The sequence below is a fragment of the Xenopus laevis genome, chromosome 7S, assembly GCF_017654675.1.
Source record: "Xenopus laevis strain J_2021 chromosome 7S, Xenopus_laevis_v10.1, whole genome shotgun sequence".
Taxonomy (NCBI): domain Eukaryota; kingdom Metazoa; phylum Chordata; class Amphibia; order Anura; family Pipidae; genus Xenopus; species Xenopus laevis.
In genome coordinates this window covers 90,811,792-90,834,195 of record NC_054384.1, presented here as the reverse complement: position 1 = coordinate 90,834,195, position 22,404 = coordinate 90,811,792, and the positions used below count along the sequence as shown (strand labels likewise).

At 38.8% G+C, this 22,404-nt stretch overlaps 3 protein-coding genes across 3 annotated transcripts; all 3 read left to right on the top strand.

Annotated features, from left to right (window-relative positions):
* The first annotated feature begins 10,161 nt into the window (after window positions 1–10,161).
* Window positions 10,162–12,721, top strand: LOC108697253 (vomeronasal type-2 receptor 1). Its single transcript, XM_018227161.2, has 2 exons — window positions 10,162–10,389; window positions 12,213–12,721. Exons 1-2 carry the CDS (start codon window positions 10,223–10,225, stop codon window positions 12,508–12,510), a joined length of 465 nt encoding a protein of 154 aa, XP_018082650.2. The 5' UTR covers window positions 10,162–10,222; the 3' UTR covers window positions 12,511–12,721.
* Window positions 12,722–13,100: 379 nt separating this feature from the next.
* LOC121396048 (vomeronasal type-2 receptor 1-like) lies at window positions 13,101–14,151 on the top strand. Its single transcript, XM_041570639.1, has one exon. The coding sequence runs from the start codon at window positions 13,180–13,182 to the stop codon at window positions 14,149–14,151; it is 972 nt and encodes a 323-aa protein (XP_041426573.1). The 5' UTR covers window positions 13,101–13,179.
* A 5,411-nt stretch (window positions 14,152–19,562) lies between these two features.
* On the top strand, window positions 19,563–20,467 carry LOC121396047 (vomeronasal type-2 receptor 26-like). The gene has a single exon (XM_041570638.1). The coding sequence runs from the start codon at window positions 19,577–19,579 to the stop codon at window positions 20,465–20,467; it is 891 nt and encodes a 296-aa protein (XP_041426572.1). The 5' UTR covers window positions 19,563–19,576.
* Window positions 20,468–22,404: the final 1,937 nt, after the last annotated feature.

Genomic DNA, 22,404 nt, shown 5'->3' with positions numbered 1-22,404 from the left:
ACATGGAAAACAGATTACTTACTGTATGTTCTTACAATGATGCTGATGGATGCATACTAAATTCAAGTCAATGCCCCAGAATCAATCATATCTAGTCTTTTAAAAACTGGTTGAGAAAACATCTCTGAATTGCTGTTATGCTTGGAGCATAACAGAAATAATAGAGTCTGAAAATATTATTAACCTATTGACCAGGCACTAGCTCCAGGGTTCCCTATGCGCACAGCGTCAATAGGCACAGCACATTTTACTCATAAAGAATTGGCCATTGACTTCACTCTCTTGTAACGCCAGAAGAACTTCCACACAATTGCATCAAGCACATTGCCCCCTTGAGACTTCAATGACACTGAAATTTAGTGGGGAAACTCTGCATTGTGGGAGAAAACATGGCCATTGCACTCTAATTGACACATTCACTGAGCCCTATAAGCCCAGTCTTCTTCTGCGTTGCCTTTCCTTTCCTAAAAAAAATAGGACTAAACCCTCTTGATAGGACTAAATACACTTGCATTTATTTAGTGGGAAGTGAGAATTGAGGGTCCAAAGCAAAGTAGGGAGGATCTTGCCTGTATTGTAAGATAACAGCAGCAAATCTGGCGTTCACATGGGTTAAAAGAAAACACATCTTGATAAATTCACCATTTATTTTACACAGCTTTTTATATATTCAGCTAATTTGTTTTACATAGCATAATAAATAGGCCCCTAAATGTATTTGGCTTAACCAAGTGCCTTGTGCTAAAATTATGTAAAACTGAGCTCTCTATTCTTACTTCTCTAGAATCTAAATTTATTACCCTGGTATTGACCACGAGCAATTGGGTGAATCTGACCCATTTTGCTTTGTGAAAATTTGTGAAATGTTAAAAAATTTGCGTAATGCATTGAAGTCTATGGCCGTCAATTTTATTACATGCGCAATTTGATGCAACAATTTTTTTCACCCTTTGTAGTCTATGGGTGTCTTTTCCATGGCGAAATCTGGCAAAATCTTTGCTTATCACTACTGACCACTCATTCATATGGGTTGACTATTTTTAAATGTTCCAATCTTGGTTTGGATTTTAAACCAAGAGTTCTCAAATATTTTTCAAAAAGGCATCTCATCCTTATCACAGTGAGGTCTCAATCATTTCAAAAATTATTCCTCCTGAAGTTCTTTGAATGCAATATGTTGATCATGACACATTGATGTTGTAGATGATGACATTTTAATAAAGCTTAAATGTTAAAAAAGACATACTAACATAGCCTTCCTGCTATTTTGTCTAGTAAAAAATAACCCTGATCTGATACCATCTCATATTTGGATCAGTGGGAAAAATTCCACAACTTTACAACTCTCATGTTACAAAAAACCTTTTATACCATAAGATGAAGCCTCCTTTTTTCTAACCTCAAAGGATATAATTTTTGAGTACCACATAAACATCTGTGTTTTAGTGGTTCTCTTGTGTTTATACATATACCCCTCAAGTAAGTCTTCTCCAGTATTAACAGACCTTCCATTCCCTTTTTCTCTGGGCTTTCTCTGTTCCAGTAATGTTCCTTATGATTATGAAGACCAGAACTACACTGTATATTGTTAAATATGGTTTCTGTTTTGTAAAGATGAATTACCCTCTTCTCCCATAAATATATATACACATTTCAATACAGGATAAAATCTGTATGACCATCCCTGCTGTTGACTTGCTATTAGCCTGATATTTAAGATCCTAATTGGGGAATTACATCTTTGCCATGGCAGGTCATTTTCACAGCTGGATTCCACAGGTGGATAATGGAGTCCGGTGATGCCTGGTGATATGTGGCAAATAAGTATTGGAACTATGCCTGGGATTGACAAAGTAAGTGATAAATTCATGCAGGTTGAGATGCTGGCCACATAGGTTTCAATCAATTGAGCATTCAAAAAAGATCACAGAATTCAGGAGAGGACAGATGAAAGACAAGGTCCTCCCTACTTTGCTTAAAGCTAGTATAAAAACATCCTTGAAATGTTGGCTGTAAATTGTATAACAAGTAATGACTTGTTTTAAACTATAGTGGCTGGCGATGTATGTGTAGAAAAATATATGCTCATGAATCTTTATTTATTGAGATACTATTTAACATTGAAGCATCTTACATTAATACAGGTATGGGACCTGTTATCCAGAATGCTTGGGACCTGGGTTATTCCAGAATCAGATAATGGATCTTTCTGTAATTTGGGTCTTCATAACTTAAAGGGGTGGTTCACCTTTAAGGTAACTTTTATTATGTGATAGAACGGCCAATTCTAAGCAACTTTTCAATTGGTTTTCATTATTTATTTTTTTTATAGTTTTTTAGTTATAGACTCTTCGCAGCTTTTAAATGGGCGTCGCTGACTTCCTTCTAAAAAACAAATGCACTGTAAGGCTACAAATGTATTGTTATTGTTACTTTTTATTAATGATCCTTCTATTCAGACTCTCTCTTATTCATATTTGTCACGGCCGCCACCCAATACCAGAACAAATGCCAAGCACCCTGGTCTCGGCTCGGCTTCACCAGTAGTGTGACCACCGTTGGGCTTCGGGAGGAGCCCTCAGCTTACTTGGGTGCCACCTGGACTTAACGAGGGGTGCAAGGCGAGATGTTCTGGCTGCCGAAGGGGCATGGCTGTTTAGTCTTTAGGCCGAAGGCCACAGTACAAAAGGTCAAGGCAAGCGGATGGTCAGACAGGCTGGATCGAGGCAGGCGGATATCAGAATCGTCAGGAAGGCAAAGGGTCAAAACCAGGTAATCAATCAGATGGGTTGAGGCAGAATCTGAGTCAAATAACAGGCAGAGGTCAAACCAGAATGTCAAACAGGAGGGTGAAGCAGAATCAGAGTTGGTTTCAGGCAAAAGGTCAGGTTCCAGAGATCAGAGTAGTCAAAACAACCAGGCAGGGGTCAAACAGGAAAGCAGGTCAGAACAGAATAGCAATAGCTAACAGCACCAGGAAACGAATCCTATCACGGGCAAGGTGCTGTGGACAGAAATGGCTTTAAATATATTTGAATTTCGCGCCTTTGCGCGCTGCCGTCACACGTCAGCGAGCCTGCGCCTTTAAATAAGAGAAGACGCGCCGCACGCGTCCTTAGTGAAGAGCCGGCGCCAGCGCATACACGCTGGCGCGGCTAGAGGATAGGATGGCGCGGCGGGCGTCCCCACCACACAGGTATTATTACATTACCCCCCTCTCCAGGGGGGGCCACTGGACCCCCAGGCCTCCCAGGAAACTGTTGATGAAATTGCTTCCTGAGACGGTCAGCCTTGATGTCCTCAACTGAGACCCAAGAGTTCTACTCGGGACCATAGCCCTTCCATTTAATTACTTACTGGAGCCTACCCCTTACCAGGCGAGAATCAAGGAACTCTTGGATCTCAAATTCAGGCTGACCCTCGACCAGCACTGGGGGAGGAACAGATGACTGCCGAATTTGTGAAGCTGATTTGAGAAGGGAGACATGAAAGGAATCAAAAATTTTTAAATTAACAGGTAATTTAAGACGAACAGAGGAAGGGTTAATTATTGCGGAGATGGGATATGGACCAATAAATTTAGGAACCAGTTTGAGAGAGGGCACCTTCAACTTGATATTCTTGGTAGATAACCAGACCAAATCCCCCACTTTATACTGGGGTGTCTCTCTACGAGATCTGTCAGCAGCTTTCTTTTGAGCTGAAGTAGCTGCAGACAGAGACTCATGCACTTGAGACCAGACCTTAGAAAATAACTCAACAGAGGAGTTGGCAGATGGTACAGGGGAACCAGACCCAGAGAACAAAAAAGCTTTGGGGTGCAACCCATTGACAATAAAGAAAGTGGATTCCCCAGAGGAAGAATGAGTAGCATTATTGTATGCAAACTCTGCCCAAGGTAATAATTCTGCCCAAGTGGACTGGTTGTTGGACATATAACACCTGAGGTACTGCTCCAGTGACTGATTCACCCTCTCAGTTTGGCCGTTGGTTTGGGGATGATAAGCAGTGGAGAAAGGTAATCCCCACCAAAGAACAGAAAGCACGCCAAAACTTTGAGACAAACTGAACCCCCCTGTCAGAAACAATATTTTCAGGAAAACCATGTAACTTAAAAATGTGATTAACAAAAAAATCAGCCTAGGTCTTAGCAGAAGGAAGGTGTGGAAGGGGAACAAAATGGCTCATCTAGCTAAACCGATCCACCACCACCCAGATCACAGTTTTCCCCTGTGAAGGGGGCAAATCAACAATGAAGTCCATCGAAAAATGGGACCAAGGTTTTACTGGAATGGGTAAGGGAATTAACAGACCCTGGGAAGAATTTCGAGAAACCTTGGATCTTTGGCAGACTGGGCAGGAACTAACAAAGACCTTCGCATCCTGTTTGAATGATGGCCACCAAACATGACGGGATAACAAGGACACCGTTTTAGAAATGCCAGGATGCCCTGCCACCTCAGAATCATGAACCTCCCTCAATACTTGCTCCCTTAACTCCCATGGTACAAACCATCTCCCCGAAGGGGTATCTGTAGGAGCAGATGTTTGAAGGGAAAGCAAAAGAGAAGAAGGTCAGATTCAAGGGTTGCTATGATCATTTCCCTGGGAATAATGGGAGTACACTCACTAGAGTCAGAAGAAATGGATTCGAAACTCCTAGAGAGTGCATCCGCCTTGGTGTTTTTAGTCCCAGGCCTGAAAGTCAGAGAAAAATTAAACTTTGTGAAAAATAGAGCCCACCTAGCCTGCCTAGGATTAAGGCATTTAGCAGACTCTATGTATAGTAAATTCTTGTGGTCAGTATAAACCGTCACCAGATGTTTTGCACCCTCCAGGAGATGCCGCCATTTCTCAAAGGCCCATTTGACTGCCAACAATTCCCTGTTACCTATATCATAATTCACCTCTGCGGGTGAAAACTTCCTGGAGAAGAAAGCACAGGGATGCAACTTGTTGGTAGTCGGGTGCCTTTGAGAAAGGACTGCCCCAGCTCCCACCTCAGAGGAGTCAACCTTCACAATAAAAGGTAATGCAGTATCGGGGTGTCTAAGAATGGGGGCTGAACTGAATTCCTTTTTTAGGAAATCAAACGCTTGAATGGCCTCAGGGGGCCACATACTGGGGTCAGTGCCCTTTTTGGTCAGATTAGTGATGGGAGCCACAATGAGGGAAAATTTTTTGATAAACTGCCAATAATAATTAGCAAAACCAAGAAATCTTTGGGTTGCACGTAACGAAAGGGGTTGGGTCCAATCCAGGACTGCTCTCACCTTGCCTGGATCCATTTCTAGACCCTTGCTGGAAATGTTAAACCCCAAAAACTGAACAGAAGAAACCCCAAAAGTACATTTCTCTAGTTTCGCATAAAGATTATTTCCCCTTAGCCTTTGTAAGACTTCACAAACATGATTTTGATGTTCCTTCATGTTGGAGGAAAAAATAAGAATATCGTCTAGGTAGACCACTACGAAGATCCCCAGCAGATCTCCTGGAACACTGCGGGGGCATTACAGAGACCAAAAGGCATAACAAGATACTCGTAGTGGCCATCCCTGGTGTTAAATGCAGTCTTCCACTCATCACCCTCCCTGATTCGAATCAAGTTATAAGCCCCCCTAAGATCAAGCTTGGTAAAGACTTTTGCATTTTTAACCTGATCAAAAAGTTCAGAAATTAGAGGGAGAGGATAGCGATTTTTTATGGTAATCTTATTGAGCCCCCTATAATCAATACAGGGGCGAAGACCACCATCTTTTTTCCCAACGAAAAAGAAGCCCGCCCCCGCAGGGGAACTAGAAGGTCTGATGAAGCCCCTTTCTTGGTTTTCCCTTATATACTCCTTCATTGCCTGGGCTTCGGGCAAAGAAAGAGGGTAGGTTCTACCACGAGGAGGAGTGGAACCAGGAATAAGGTCAATTGGGCAGTCATACTGCCGGTGTGGGGGTAGAGTTTCAGCAGCTTTTTTTGAAAATACATCAGCATACTCTGTGTATGCGGCAGGTAACCCTTCAAGAGAAGTAGTTGCCCCCACTGAAGGAAAGCAAACCCCACCACACTTGGGACCCCATTGAACAACCCCCCTTTGAGACCCAGTCAATCAGAGGGTTATGCCTCTGGAGCCATGGTAACCCCAAAATAAGAGGAGAGAAAGCACCCTCAATAAGGTAAAAAGCTATCTCCTCACAATGCAAATTATTAATACACATAGAGAGAGTTACCGTCTCTTTAGAAATTACACCTGACCCTAAAGGTCTTTTGTCTACCGCCATTATTCTCATGGGGGCACTTAGAGAAACTAAAGGGATACAGAATTTAACTGCAAAGGCAGAATCCAAAAAATTACCCTCCGCCCCTGAGTCCACAAATGCGGACACCTTGACAGAGCCCGTAGGCCAGGTTAGTTTGACTGGTAACAAAACCTTAGAGGCAGATTGGCGAGAGGAAACTCCTGCACCCAAATGGAGCTCCCCTTCTCCATTTAGGTTTCGGAGTTTCCCGGCCTCTTAGAACATTGGTTCAGAAAATGTCCCTTTTCACCACAGTACATACAGAGACACAGGGAACGCCTGCGTGCCTTTTCCTCAGGAGTTAGATGGGATATGCCTAATTGCATAGGCTCCTCCTGAGGTAGAGGCACAAAGGGGTTAGGGGATTTTACATTGGTCACCACATTGGATCTTATATTAGTAACCCCAGAGAAGTTTGAACTCCTCTCACCCCTTCTCTCCCTTTGCCTTCTATCTACCTGGATGGCGAGGGACATGAGACCATCCAAGTTAGAAGGTAGGGGGTAATTAACCAGACTATCTTTTACAGAATCGGATAACCCCAAACGGAATTGACTCCTTAGAGCCAAATCATTCCACCCAGTCTCCACTGCCCACCGGCGGAATTCGGTGCAATACACCTCCGCATCCCTTTTCCCTTGGCGCAACTTACGAATCGCGGTATCGGCAAACGATGCACGATCCGGGTCATCGTAAAGAATGGCCATGCTGTTAAAGAAGGTGTCTAGGGAATAACGAGCTGGGTCTGAAGAAGGCAGCCTGAGGGCCCAAATTTGGGGGTCACCCAAAAGCAGGGTCATTATGAACCTTACTTTCTCCTCATCAGATTGTAAGGAATGAGGAAAGAAACTAAGGTACAGTTTACAAGCCTCTTTGAAAACAAAAAATTTAGTGCGATCCCCACTGAACCTTTGGGTTCATGGGGATTAGATGGGTTACCCCAACTGGCAGAAGAACCCACAGGAGGTACAGGAACAGGATTAGGCGGCTGCTGCGAAGGCCCCTCAGATTGTGGAACCCTTGAAGCAAATAGTTCTGTTTTTGTTGCTCCTCCATACATTGCAGCAAGGTAGTGAGCAACATCTCAGTGGAAGTTTGAGGTGTAGCAGAGGCAGCAGCAGCTTCGTGACCGTCGTCCTCCATGGCCCGTGATAATGTCACGGCCGGCACCCAATACCAGAACAAATGCCAAGCACCCTGGTCTCGGCTCGGCTTCACCAGTAGTGTGACCACCGTTGGGCTTCGGGAGGAACCCTCAGCTTACTTGGGTGCCACCTGGACTTAACAAGGGGTGCAAGGCGAGATGTTCTGGCTGCCGAAGGGGCACGGCTGTTTAGCAGAGTCTTTAGGCCGAAGGTCACGGTACAAAAGGTCAAGGCAAGCGGATGGTCAGACAGGCTGGATCGAGGCAGGCGGATATCAGAATCGTCAGGAAGGCAAAGGGTCAAAACCAGGTAATCAATCAGATGGGTTGAGGCAGAATCTGAGTCAAATAACAGGCAGAGGTCAAACCAGAACGTCAAACAGGAGGGTGAAGCAGAATCAGAGTTGGTTTCAGGCAAAAGGTGAGGTTCCAGAGATCAGAGTAGTCAAAACAGCCAGGCAGGGGTCAAACAGGAAAGCAGAAGCAGGTCAGAACAGAATAGCAATAGCTAACAGCACCAGGAAACGAATCCTATCACGGTCAAGGTGCTGTGGACAGAAATGGCTTTAAATATATTTGAATTTCGCGCCTTTGTGCGCTGCCGTCACACGTCAGCGCGCCTTTAAATAAGAGAAGACGCGCCGCGAGCGCCCTTAGGGAGGAGCCGGCGCCATCGCATACACGCTGGCGCGGCTAGAGGACAGGATGGTGCGGCGGACGACCCCGCAGCACAGGTATTATTACAATATTCCAGTCTCTTATTCTAATCAATGTATGTTTACTAGTGTAATTTGGACCCTAGTTACCAGATTGGTAAAGGGCACCTGTTGGGTAAAAATGTTACCCCCAATCAAAAGTTCGGGCTAATAGAGCCTGCATTCTGGTTGGGGATAACAGTATTTTTTTTTTTTTTTTTAAATGGCCCCCGCCAGCACTAGGCTACTCGCACCAGGAGGGAGCTCCTTGTCACTTGATTGTGAAAAAAAATATCCTGTGCAAAGACAAAATAAATCAATTGATGCCTGAAAACATGAGCAATTTAAAGAAGTGGCAACAAATAAAAACAGAAAGAAAGGGCATGCTTAATTTTTTAAATTAAATCCATTGCACTTATAGGTGCAGATTTATCAAGGGTCGAATTCCGAAGTAAAAAAATCAAAGTAAACGTTATTGTCATCTCAGCAGTATACGAATACACAGTGAGACGAGACAACGTGGCTCCAGCTAGAGGTTATGGTTCCAACTCCCATAACTTCGAAATTCGAATAAAAAAGACCAATCGAAATTTATTTAAAACGTTTTTAACTTCGGGTGAATAGGCTGTATTTGAATAGTTCGAATCAAAGTTTAAGCGCATTCGATCGAATATGAATCAAAGTATTTGCCCCAAAAAACTTCTAGGAAGTCCCCCATAGGCTAAAACAGCAATTCGGCAGGTTTAAGATGGTGAATGGTTTAAGTTGAATTTTTAAATAGACAGTACATGATAAATTTCGATATTTGAATTTTAGAATTTTTTTTCAAATTCAAATCGAATTTGGACTATTCCCTAGTCAAAGTACACAAAATAGCTTGACATTCGAATTTTTTTACTTCGAATTTTCACTTTGACCCTTGATAAATCTGCCCCATAGTGTCGAAGTGTAAAACCTCTTTTCAGGCAAAAGATCAGCAGTACCCAATGCATTTTGTTGGTATCTCCAACTTTTTCAAGGGTTTCATTGCCATTTTTTGTACTTTATTATTATTTACTATAACAAACAAGGGAAAGTTGTGCTCACCACTATTTTTTAAAACCATTAGGCGGGGGTGCAATGAGGGTGTGACCACAAAATACATATAGACAAATACAAGATTCCTCTGCACTAAACCCATTATCAATATATTTAAGACAGCGACATTTTGTGCATACTGCTACTGAAAAATGCCTTACCCTTTAAACAAAACAGGGATTGTTTGTCCATATATTGCAATATATTTAAGCTGGCCAACTACGTCAAAGTCATCCCATATCTGGCCAGTCCTATGCTCAATTTTATCTGATTCATTAAGAATTCTATTGCTTCATTATACATTTTACAAAGGGACTAGGTATTACCTGCAACTTAACTTGCTGCTTTCAGCACCAGCATGTTTTGCAGCACTATACAATACATGGGTGAATATATACAATACATGGGTGAATATATTGAACATGCAGATTTACACACAAAAATAGCTTGCCCCTCTTGGTGCCTGGGGATATAGTAAATGAAGGAGGAGAAAAGGTACAGTATTTTTCTGACATAATTATATAGTTATGATTATTGTCTGGAGGATTATCTGTATGACACCATAGCTCAGCTGAACACTGATTGCAGTATAAAATGTCAATCCAAAACCTAAATATTTTCACAAGGGAAGGATCCTCCATCCAAGGTACAGCATGCAGATCTCAAGAATAAACTGGTATGTATGAATATACTGTATGTATATATATATATATATATATATATATATATATATATATATATATATATATATATATACATTTTTACTTAGAAGAAAGGTTTAGTTATATTGAAGTTTAGATATTTGCCATTAATATTAGTCTAGTATAACGTATATATCCGTAAAGTAAATAGGCTTTAGTTTGAGGGAACCTATTCAATTTTAGAAGTACTTTTTAAATATAACTGTAATTATTCTGTAATAAGTAGACGGTGTGTAAATAAATCTGTTCTTCTAATCTCTCTCCTAATTCTTTTGCAGTAAAAGTTTCTTTAGCTTGCTGCTGTTAATTAGTTGGATGGCTATAGCGACAGCTGAATCAATGTGCAAGCTACCTTTGGATAATATGCAAGTCTATGAAAAGGATGGAGACATTGTAATTGGGGGGCTTGTTCCTGTGCATCTGAGACCTGACAACAATAAAGTAGATTTTACCAAAAAACCTGACTCGCCAAAATGTGACAAGTAATGACATTTTTCCTTCTTATATGTACTTTACATGAATATTTATAATTCATATATACTTTATTTTTCATATAATACATTGCATGATTCATTATCTTGATGATTCATTATTATTGCATTCCAGTTCAATTCGTTTAAATAAAAACATTTATGTATGGTGCCAGAGGTTTGTTGGCCTTTGATGCTCAGGTCCTGGATAAGGGGTCTTTCTGTAGTTTGAATCTCTATACCCTCAGTCTGCTAACAAATCATTTAAACATTAAAAAAACTGTATCTTGTTGGGATCAAGTATAATGTACTGATTTATTATTAGAGAAAAAACTGAATTTTTAAAAATTTCAATTACTAAATTTACTAAAGGGCAAATTTTTGCCTCGGAAGGCTCCGCTACACTTTGCGCAACTTCGTCAGACGTTAATTTGCAGAGCATAAGCTTATTTATCAAAATGCGAAGTTACGTCTCGACAGACGATTGCTGGCGAAGTTTCGCAAGTGAAAATTCATCAGCACCGGCGTTTCTGAACAAACTTTCGATAGCGTTACTTTTTTCCTATCAAAACTTTGTTAACACACTTACGCTTAAGTCAATTCAAATAGGGTGGGTAAATATAGGTCATATATACAGTATATGTCTTTATTAGAGATGTTGGTGAAATTGCTTGAAGTGGCCACTTATTATTAAAATGTCCAAGGAAGCAAAATAAAGACAAAACAGATCCTCTAATGCCCTAGACATGAGCCCACCCTTAAACAAATGTGGCATGAGCTTCAAATGGTTAAAAAACAGTTACAACTTTTAAACATTTTCCCACTTTAAAATATGAAAAAACGCCAGCATTTTGTCTTTTTTATGACTTTTCGGCATACAGGTTATGATGTCATAATATTGTTGAGGATGTAACTTCATCTTATCAGTTCGCCAGGTATAACCTGCAAAGCAGACTTTGCCAAAAAGGGTAACGTAGTGGAAAGTTTGAATTTTGATGAATTTGCGGAGTAACAATCGTTCACCTGAGCGAAAATTCGCCTGATGGAAGGACACGGAACTTCATTAGTGCTGAGCTCTTTCGTTAGAGAATTCCCCTCTTCACCTGTTAGCAAATTGCCGATGTCCCTATGAATTGCCATTTTGGCAACCTTTAGTAAATCTGCCTCTATGAGAGATAGCCTTCCTGTAATTTAGAGCTTTCTAGATAATGGGTTTTTGGATAGCTATCCCATACCTATACCCTTTTTTCCTGTGAAGCAAGAAAAATATGTATTATTTTCACCCTGATAAATATCCCCCTAAATATAAATATATAAATTCTATACAAGTGAATAGAGAACTGACAAATTGTGTTTTGAACTGTGTCAAACTTTTTTTTTACCATTTCATAAATATAAATTTTTTTCTACATATGTGTCTATGTAGCACTTTCAACTAGATGTTATGAATGTTTAAAGATTGCAGAAATAGATTTTAGATATTATGGTAGGGAGGTTTTTCACTACATAACACATTGTTTAAACAATGCTATGGTCTAAATACTTGCATTTAAATAGAATAAAGGCAACCATACACTGGTCAACAGCTTATGCTATCCAACCAACAATTACTAAATAGCATTTCCAAGAGAATATTGCCTGACCATGAGTCGAGGCAATTGCATTTTGTTAGCTGCTGAGCTGACAATCACATGGGGTGACAAAATGCCTAGAATCACCCTGTTTGTATTACTCAAATATTCAAGTTAACTGTAGCCTTATTCTATGAGGTAAATGAAATAAACCTGAAAGTGTTGTTGTTACATTCTTTATCTTTCTCCATTGTTTTGTTTCAGATTTTATATGCTGCGTTACCTAGAAGTGCTTGCAATGGTATATGCCATAAATGAAATTAATAATGATCCCAAACTTCTACCCAATATAACACTTGGGTTCAGGATATGTGATTCTTGCTACAAGGAATCCCAAGCTATGGAGGGATCTATGAGAATTTTAACAGGCATACAAAAAGCGACCCCCAATTACAAGTGTGAGTCAAATGTCAAAATAGCTGGTATAGTTGGAGATCTCCAGTCTTCTTCATCCCTTGCAATGGCAAGAATTTTGGGACTTTACAGATTTCCCCAGGTATAGTAATAATAGACTTTTCAAGCAATAGGTTGTCACTGATAGAATTTTGTTGTTCTTTCAAACTCATTCACTTATTAATTTGCAAATCCCATAAAATATACAATATACAAGATAAATTGTCCCGTATTTCTGAAATTCAGTAACAATTTGCAGTAACTGCATCTTCTGTCCACTGTAAAATTGGTACACCTACAAAATACATACCTTAAAATCAGATATATAAAGGTTCATTTACAAACTGGGCAAGATGCAAAGTGCAGAAGAGTAAAACTGTCAACACACACTAAAATTTCAGGAAGGTGCACGCCACCCGGAGTCCACTACAGTCAGTTCCGTATATCACAATGCAAACAAAATGCAAAATATATAAAATCCTTTATTAGCATCATATGGCTTTGATCTGAAACAATGTGACATTTTAAGCCAGCCTTTTGTCAAGGTGTAAAGTGCAAAAAGCAGGTGCAAAGCTTGCTCCAAAAAGATATTGTAGCTCACTTATTAATAAACGTAACTGTTAAGTTCTCAAATCTGTTCCACTGCTGAATTGCGGTGATTTACCAAAATGTATTAAAATTTTCAGATTGTTTTGGGGGATGGACAGGTTTTGCTGCAAAGCACAGATACTTTCTTAAGTTGGAGAAGTTGGCTGGTCTAGAAATTTTAGACATATTTATGCCCTTTAGCCTTCAAACTGGGGCTCCTAATATGACAGTTCAGGTTAGGCCAAATGATAATTTATTATGTTTATTTCAGATAAGCTATGCATCTGCATTATCAGATCTGCGTGATAAAGTCCAGTTTCCGTCTTTCTTACGTACACTCCAAAGTGATCAAATCATGCCCATTTATATTATTAACCTTATGCGCCACTTTGGATGGACTTGGATAGGACTCCTGGTTTCTGATAACGATTTTGGTCTCTATAGCAGTGAACTGGTAAGAAAAGAGATCGAAGCAGCTGGAATCTGTGTAGCCTTTTTAATGAAGCTATCTGCACAGCACACCAGAGATCAGACACTTTCAATACTTCAGGCCATCAAAAAATCCACAGCTAATGTTGTATATTTTTACTGCTCTATGCCTGAAGTCATACCTTTTACACAAGTGGCCACAGAGCAGAAAACATCTGGCAAGGTTTGGATTGCACACGCTAGCTGGATCTCCTCTCCAATATTTTCATATAAAGAATTTTGGAAAACATTAAATGGAACCATTGGATTTCTATATCCATTCATACAAATTCCAGGATTTGGAAACTTCCTCTATAGTATTCACCCATCCTTATATCCAGAGGATATCTTTATGAAATCATTCTGGGAAACAAGTTTTGGGTGCATGTGGTCATACCAAGGCCAAAATCAATCCGCAAATATTTCTCTTCCTCACTGCACAGGAGAGGAAAATCTTAACACTTTAGCAAGAAAGGGCTACAACGAAGAGAGCGTTAGATATGCCATTCTAATTTATAATGCTGTTTATTCACTTGCCTATGGGATAAAATATATGATTTTGGACAAGTCTTCCTCCTCTAGTTTTAATATCAGTCAGCTTCAGCCATGGAAGGTGAGTTATTATGTGTTGCAAATTGTTGGCTTGTGGATTCAGATAAAGTGTGCAGTGACTGTGTTCATAGTATCATCGTAGAATATCCTCCTGCAGTACAGGTCTCTGTGTCAATGAGATCCATATAAGAAAGGGAATCACATACAACCTAGCCAGAAAGACTAAATAGAGCTCAGTGATGTCACAACGCACAAGCCTGACTTTCATCGATTTTTAGGTATAGTGCACACTTTGGGATGTTGTTCAGTCAAAGTGAGCTACAAACACAGCATTTAGTAGGTATCATTAGATAAATATGTCTGCAAGAAATGACCCTACTAAAGTTTCCTCTTGTTGATAGGATCCTTGCAAGCAATTGTTGGTAGGTGACAGCAGCAAGAGGTAAAAAGTATATACTGTAAACATGTGTATATATATATGTGAATCTTTGAAAAGATGAATGAATAGATACCCTTATTTACTTATTTCAAAATAATGTTATTCTGTTAGTTACTGCAGGGTACAAAATGGGGGTGTGGAAGCACTCTAAAGGCTAAGTAATAGTATATTTAAGTATAATGGAAGTGCTAGTTTTAATGCACATTCCCTGGGCCCCTGTCTCAAAAGTAAGTTTACAAAACAGGGGTTTTTAGTTACAAAGTTATGATCATAAAGTTGAAAAGCCACCATACCACATCAAGGTAAACCCCACATGGCGGTCCCTAACTTGTTTGCCTTTCGGCCATAGTATAAAAAGTCTTACTGCATAGTAGCATTCTGTGTAATCAGTGTCTGTTGAACCTTGGTTTCAGTGAAAAGGATCTATCCTCCCCCGCCAGTATGCGGCTTTTAAGGGAGAGGAATTGTCCAACCAACGCCCATTTTTAAAAGTATAGGGCCCCATTAGTTTAAGGGGGGGTATGGGGTGCTATTAAAAACCACATGAAGCTCAGCCACAGCTTCTGGCAACAATACAATGTACAAAATGGGGGTGTGGAAGCACTCTAAAGGCTAAGTAATAGTATATTTAAGTATAATGGAAGTGCTAGTTTTAATGCACATTCCCTGGGCCCCTGTCTCAAAAGTAAGTTTACAAAACAGGGGTTTTTAGTTACAAAGTTATGATCATAAAGTTGAAAAGCCATGTGGTTTTTAATAGCACCCCATACCCCCCCCTTAAACTAATGGGGCCCTATACTTTTAAAAATGGGCGTTGGTTGGACAATGCCTCTCCCTTAAAAGCCGCATACTGGCGGGGGAGGATAGATCCTTTTCACTGAAACCAAGGTTCAACAGACACTGATTACACTGAATGCTACTATGCAGTAAGACTTTTTATACTATGGCCGAAAGGCAAACAAGTTAGGGACCGCCATGTGGGGTTTACCTTGATGTGGTATGGTGGCTTTTCAACTTTATGATCATAACTTTGTAACTAAAAACCCCTGTTTTGTAAACTTACTTTTGAGACAGGGGCCCAGGGAATGTGCATTAAAACTAGCACTTCCTTTATACTTAAATATACTATTACTTAGCCTTTAGAGTGCTTCCACACCCCTATTTTTATACATAGTTACTGCAGGGGTCTGACTGCTGTCAGAGTGAATTCATTGAAAAAAGGGTATTTTAAGAGAAAAGTACCCCGCTTGTAGCTAACATAGGTCACTTAGAAAATAGTTTTTCACTACTCAGTGGTTGACACAGTATACAACTTATCTATATACCAAAAGATTTTTTTTTAAAAAAAAATGATTCTCATAAAACAGAGAATCAGCCTAAAGTGCAGTGCAATTAATCCTGTTAATAAATTGATAATTAATTAAAAAGACTGGCTTAAATGGTAACAAGATTAAAGTGCAGTGCAATAAATATCAATACATTGCTTAAAAAATTTATTGTGATATAATTGATTAAATAAAATTCATAGAATAGTTAAGAGAAAATGGAAAATGCAGATGGTGGAGTTGTCCCAAAAGCTTACTGCCTATTATTTTTCTAGACCTGGGACACCACAAACTTAGAGAAAAAACAGGGTGAAAAGGACTGTGGTCTTGTATTTTAACTTGCCCTGATCTTGAAGGAAGTATTGAAGAACCAGGACCAAATCGCCGGCGATTTGCTGCTCCAATTGGTTTTAAACCTACTCAACTTTTTAACTATCAGTTCGGTATGGGTCATATGTGGGTCAGGGTTAAGAGACCATTTGTTCTGTTCAATTAATTGATTTAGTTAATCAATTGCATGCACAATTAATTTTTTAAGAAATCAATTGATATTTATTGTACTGCACTTTAATATTGTTACTATTTAAGCCAGTCTTTGAATTTTGAATGAACCTATATCTAGGGCTATTTTATCCTAATTAATTAATCTAGTTCTAATTAGCACTTTATAAAAAATTGATTGACCTTTTTAATTAATTATCGATGTATTAACCTGATTAATTGCACTGCAAATATTAAAAAAATATTTTGGTATATAGATAAGTTGTATACTTTGTCAACCACCTTTTATGTTAGCTACAAGTGGGGTACTTTTCTCTTAAAAATCCTTTTTAAGTGAATCTGCCCTGTGATAAAGCTTTAGTAGAAGAGCAACACCATGTTCCATTACTCCTTAATCCATTATTTTTTCATTAAAAATATACCAAGTAAAAGCTATCAAGGTCATGTAGAAGTCAATGGAAGTTGCCCTTCTTTTCTTGCAAAGATCTGTCATTCATTCATGGTTTTAGAGGTTTTTTTTAGAGGTTTCGTTTGAAAACGTTCATGAAATTTCAAGGTTTTCAGATTTTTTTTTGGATCCCTCAGCAGCTATTTACGTTTGTGCTTTTTATAATCTGATCTTATAATAACTTTCATGGCATTCATGGTTTTAGAGAGAGAACTTTGGTTTCAAAAACCTCTATTACCACTAAAATTGGACCTTTAATAAATGGACCTCCACATCAGTAGCATAACCAGGGCTGGTCTGGATACAAGCTGCTACCAGTTTTTGCTATAGCTGAAATCTAAAGTGGAATGTTATTTCAGATGAACACAACCATGTATCTGTTAACATTTTTACCTATTGTTAGTTATTGTATCTGTTCTATTTCCTCAGCTATTACACTACGTAAGAAAAGTGCGCTTTAACAATACCGCTGGCCAGGAATTGTCCTTTGATACTAATGGAGAACAACCAACAATTCCAGACTATGTCAACTGGCAAGCGCTTCCTGATGGATCCACAAAATATGTCAAACTTGCTAGCAGCAAGCAAGGGTCTCAGTGGGGTACAGCCAGCAAAAACATTACTATTTTTTGGAGTGGAGGCTTCACAGAAGTGAGCAGAAACCATGTGTTTATTCTGTTTTGTGGTTTTTTTAGCTGCAGAATTTGATTTGATCTGTTTTGGCAAATAAAGGCAGGATGGCAGATAATTTATTGACCACATGCTCCATTAATAAATACAACCTTTATTGAAAAGGATAAATTAACTCTTCTCAATCAAAATAATCCCTGGACTCTTCAGACACTCAAGGGATATTGAAAAACACTTTTAAAATTAAGACAGATATAGAAAGGAAACCCATGCCCATTTAATACATATAATTTGTTAAAACCTTGAGGATTTTCTCACAATATTAGAGACCAATAATTATTCCATTTGTTACTCAATCAATAAGTTGAATACCCTTTACATTTGTAATAAATTTTAAGTTACTGAGCACCATTATATTGACACCTTACTTGAGAAATTACTTATTCATTTATTAAAATTTTGTGTACACAATTAATCAATTCCATAAAATTTTTTTTAAAAAAAGCCGAAACGTGCGCCAGGGCAGGATTTGGCTTTAATTTTTTTTATATATTCATTCACCAGAGGGTGTGTGGCGACTGCAGAAGGGAATTTTTAAATGCAACAAACTTTTCCTTGACTCTTTTACTATTTCTATTTTACCTTCCGTGAGCTGTTGGGTTTGTGATTTTTTAGGGTATAATATGAGAGTAGGAAAGGTAAAAATCAAGACCACAACCCTTCAGCTTCTGCCTTCTCCAACTTTGTGTTGCTCCTAGGGTACAAGTAATTTCTCAAGTAATACTGAATTCATTTTATTAAAAATACATTGAAGAGAATTCATTGAGTGGATATATATATAATTCATAAAGGTATTAATTTAATGGTGTTTAGTAACTTGGAATTTATTACAACTGTAAAGGCTATTTTATTCCAGAATCTCCCTACTCAGTAACATGATCGGGATGTGATGGCTTGATCACTTGATTCTAGTTCTAGTAATGTCTGTTTTGTAGGTGCCTACATCTGTATGCAGTGCAAACTGCCCTCCAGGTTACAGGAAAGCAGCCCAAAAAGGACAGCCAGTCTGCTGCTTTGACTGTATTTCTTGCTCAGATAATGAGTTTAGCAACGAAACAGGTAATCAAGATTTCCATTGTAACTAATTCTCTGAAAAGCCTTATTTTAATTTGAACAAAATGTCCAGTACTAGGTTTGGGTGCTATGGTATTATTCTCTTCCCCACACTATCTCTGCTTTCTGTTCTTCTTTTGCTCTCCAGTTTCTCCCATCAGAACCTTTCCTTTCGACTGCTTTTTCCACCTTCTGTGCAGTGTTTCACACATTACTAAATTGAAATCATGCTTTGTTATCCTTCCCATTATCCTATAAGGTTTGCTTCTAAGAAAAAAATATATCTTAAAGGGAAACGAAAGTCAAAAATAGAATAATGCTAGAAATGCTGTATTTTATATATTAAACATAAACATGAACTTACTGCACCAGAAACCTAATTAAACAAATGATTTATGTTTTCAAAGTTGGCCGCATGGGGCTGTCATCTTGTAACTTTGTTAAACATCTTTGCAAGACCAAGACTACGCACATGCTCAGTGTGGTCTGGGCTTCAGTTGGGAGGTTAAGTTTAGGGATCGTCATACATTATCAAAACAGCACAAGTCAAATAATATCTGCCATAGAAGTTGATACAGCAAGACTGATTAATAATCACGGCTGCTCTACGGGGAAACAAACAAATCCGCTTGAGTTCTGGGAAGTAAGGTGGGGGCTCCCCCTGCTGTTTGAAAGTATGATTGTTTCCCTGCAGAGCAGTTAGGGACTGTCTGAAGTTTCCTATCTGCAGCAGTCAGAGCAAGTAAAACGAAGGGGGAATTTCACTGCATGCAGTCAGGTTTCTTATAAAAATGAAACACATTTTTTAATGAAAGTATATTGGAGATTGATTTATTATTCATTAAAGAAAGTAAAAATGTGACTTCATTTTTTTGCCTTTACATCCCCTATAATGCCTGGTCGGGCTCTTATATCTTATTTTAAATTGGTTCCATTTATAGAGTGTTTCTATTCATGAAACATTCTTTCCTGGGGAACAACTGATAAACGAGCATATAAAGGCAACAAGATGAAAAAAATTGCTGCAGGTTCTCTAAACTATAAAATCTGCTAAAAAATATTTCATTTTTAAATTACAGATTCTACAGTATGTAAGAACTGCCCTGAGGGGATGTGGCCCACTGAACAGCATGATGGCTGCCGGCCTAGATCCTTGGAATTTCTTGCTTATGAAGATACCTTGGGTGGAACTTTAGCTTCTCTTTCAATTGTAGGGTCTCTTATTCCTCTGAGCATCTTGGCGATTTTTTTACGGAACTCAGGAACTCCAGTTGTAAAGGCCAATAATAGAAACCTAAGTTACCTCCTCCTTTTTGCTTTGTTTTTGTGCTTCCTCTGCTCTTTAATGTTCATTGGTCCTCCTGTAGACCTAATCTGTGTCCTTCGACAAATTACATTTGGGGTAAGCTTTGTACTGTGTGTTTCTTGTGTCTTGGGGAAGACCATCATGGTGGTGATCGCATTTAATGCCACTCAGCCAAAGAGCAGCCGACGAATGTGGCTAAATTCTCGTATCCCCAACGCATTAGTAATTGCTTGCACAAGTATACAACTCATTATATGTAGTTTCTGGATAATTCACTCTCCACCTTTTAAAAATAATGATATCACATCAGAGTTAGGAGTCACAATACTGGAATGCAATGAGGGTTCGCCAGTAGCTTTCTGGTGCATGATGGGATATATGGGGTTTTTAGCTACTTTGTGCTTTGTAGTTGCTTATTTGTCAAGAAAGTTGCCAGGCAGTTTCAATGAAGCTAAAATGATCACTTTTAGTATGTTGATATTTGTTGCAGTTTGGATTTCTTTCATCCCTACATATCTCAGCACCAGAGGCAAAGACTCAGTGGCAGTGGAGATATTTGCCATTTTATGTTCATGTAGTGGACTCCTGGCATTACTGTTTTTCCCCAAGTGCTACATTATAATACTGAGGCCTGAAATGAACAATAAGGAATTCCTTACAGGAAAGAGAGGCTTTAAACATAGTAAACTGAAATAAAGTATACAAATGATTTATATTGTAATGTCAATTATTTTGTCATGTAATAAGATTTGCTGATGCTATCGTTGCCATCGAGATAGACTAATTTGCTTTTAATTAATAAAGTAGGAGTTATTTACTACTACCCCTGTGGCAATTGCAGCAACAAAAGTGTGCCCCTTGGTGCTTATTCACTTGTGGTAGGGGGAGTGCTGCACTTTGCTGCTTTTTCCAAACTGACAATTTGGTAAGAGGTGCGGAGTACAGTGCCGGCAGGTGCAAAGCAACACCTGCCATAAAAAATATTCCAAAATATGCCAGACACAGCTCCCAATAAAGAAGTTATGCAATAGTTATCTTAAGAAGTTATTGTTATGCAATAAAAAGCTATGGGATCCATTATCCATTAACCAGTAATACAGAAAGTTCCATATTACGAGAAGGCTATCTCCCATATAATCCTTTTAAAGGAAATAAGTCTAATTCTTGATAATCTACTTGACGGCAACTAAGCTGCAATAGCAAAACAATCCTATTGAGTTTTTTTAATGTTTACATTTGTCACAGATTTAGGGGCAGATTTATCAAGGTGCGAAGTGAAAACTAAAATTTTTGATGGCCAAAACTGTCAAATTCCGCTAGGGAATTATTATTTACTAAGTTTTTTAATAATTTTTTAAAAATTCAAATACGATTTTAGAAATTTATCATACACTGGCCCTTAAAGAACTCAAAGTCGACTATTCGCCACCTTAAACCTGCCAAATTGCTGTTTTAGCCTATGGAAGAGGTCCTGGGATCAATTTGGAGCCTTCCTGACATTTAAGTTTTTTTTTGGAGAAAAAAAACTCGAATCGAGTTTCGAGTTTGCAAATCCATCCTATTCACCCAACTTTGAAAAATTCTAATTTTTTGTAAATTTTGATTGCGGACAATGGGGGGTTGTGTTTAGGCCAGATAAAAGTGTATGGTAAGGGTGGATTGGGATATGGTCAGCTAAACATATTCATAATGCTTTTATGACATGGCTGATGGACTTTGGACTCATGGCAAACATGATTTACATCTGTAGGGCAGTGTACAAAATGAACATTTCAAAGCAAATAACCACCCCATAATGCAGCATTTCCCCCCTCAAATCCAGCCATTCAGGGTTGCTGTAATTGCGAAACCACAACTAAACCCACAAACTTTAAAACCACAATTGTCGTTGAATTTAATAAAAGATCCAAATAAAAATACTTCCAATACCTCTTATACCTCCCATTGACTTCTACAGCATTTCGGCAACTTTTACTTGGCATCAAGTTTGGCATTAAAGGCTTTTGTGGTTTTTACACTTAGGGGCAGATTTACATAGGGTCGAATATCGAGGGTTAATTAACCCTCGATATTCGACTGCCGAATGTAAATCCTTCGAAGTCGAAGGATTTACTGCAAATAGTTTAATCGAACGATTAAATCCTTTGAAGATTTTAATCCATCGATCGATTTTTCTTTGACCAAAAAACATTAGAAAGCCTATGGGGACCTTCTAACATTGCACTTCGGTAGGTTTTAGGTGGCGAAGTAGGGGGTCAAAGTTTTTTTTTTAAAGAGACAGTACTTCGACTATCGAATGGTCGAATAGTCGAACGATTTTTAGTTTGAATCGTTCAATTCAAAGTCATAGTCGAAGGTTGAAGTAGCCAAAAAAAACATTCGAAATTCGAAGTTTTTTTTATTCTATTCCTTCACTCGAGCTAAGTAAATGGGCCCCTTAATAAAACTCAAGTTTTTTGAAATACAGGATATATACACATTTTTCATGATTCATGGAAAGAAATCGAAATTTGATTGTTAGTAAATGGACTCCAAAATGTCAGACTTAATATGGCCATACATGATCCAAAATCTGCCCATGTATGGGAAACTTGGGGGAACTCATCAGCAGGTCTCCTTAGGCCTGTCGCATG

Excerpts from the sequence above, each read along its gene's own strand:
- LOC108697253 (XM_018227161.2), top strand. The coding sequence starts at position 10,223 with ATGGCTATAGCGACAGCTGAATCAATGTGCAAGCTACCTTTGGATAAT. Across the intron at positions 10,390-12,212 it reads GACTCGCCAAAATGTGACAA|ATTTTATATGCTGCGTTACC; the intron begins GTAATGACATTT and ends GTTTTGTTTCAG.
- LOC121396048 (XM_041570639.1), top strand. The coding sequence starts at position 13,180 with ATGCCCTTTAGCCTTCAAACTGGGGCTCCTAATATGACAGTTCAGGTT.
- LOC121396047 (XM_041570638.1), top strand. The coding sequence starts at position 19,577 with ATGTGGCCCACTGAACAGCATGATGGCTGCCGGCCTAGATCCTTGGAA.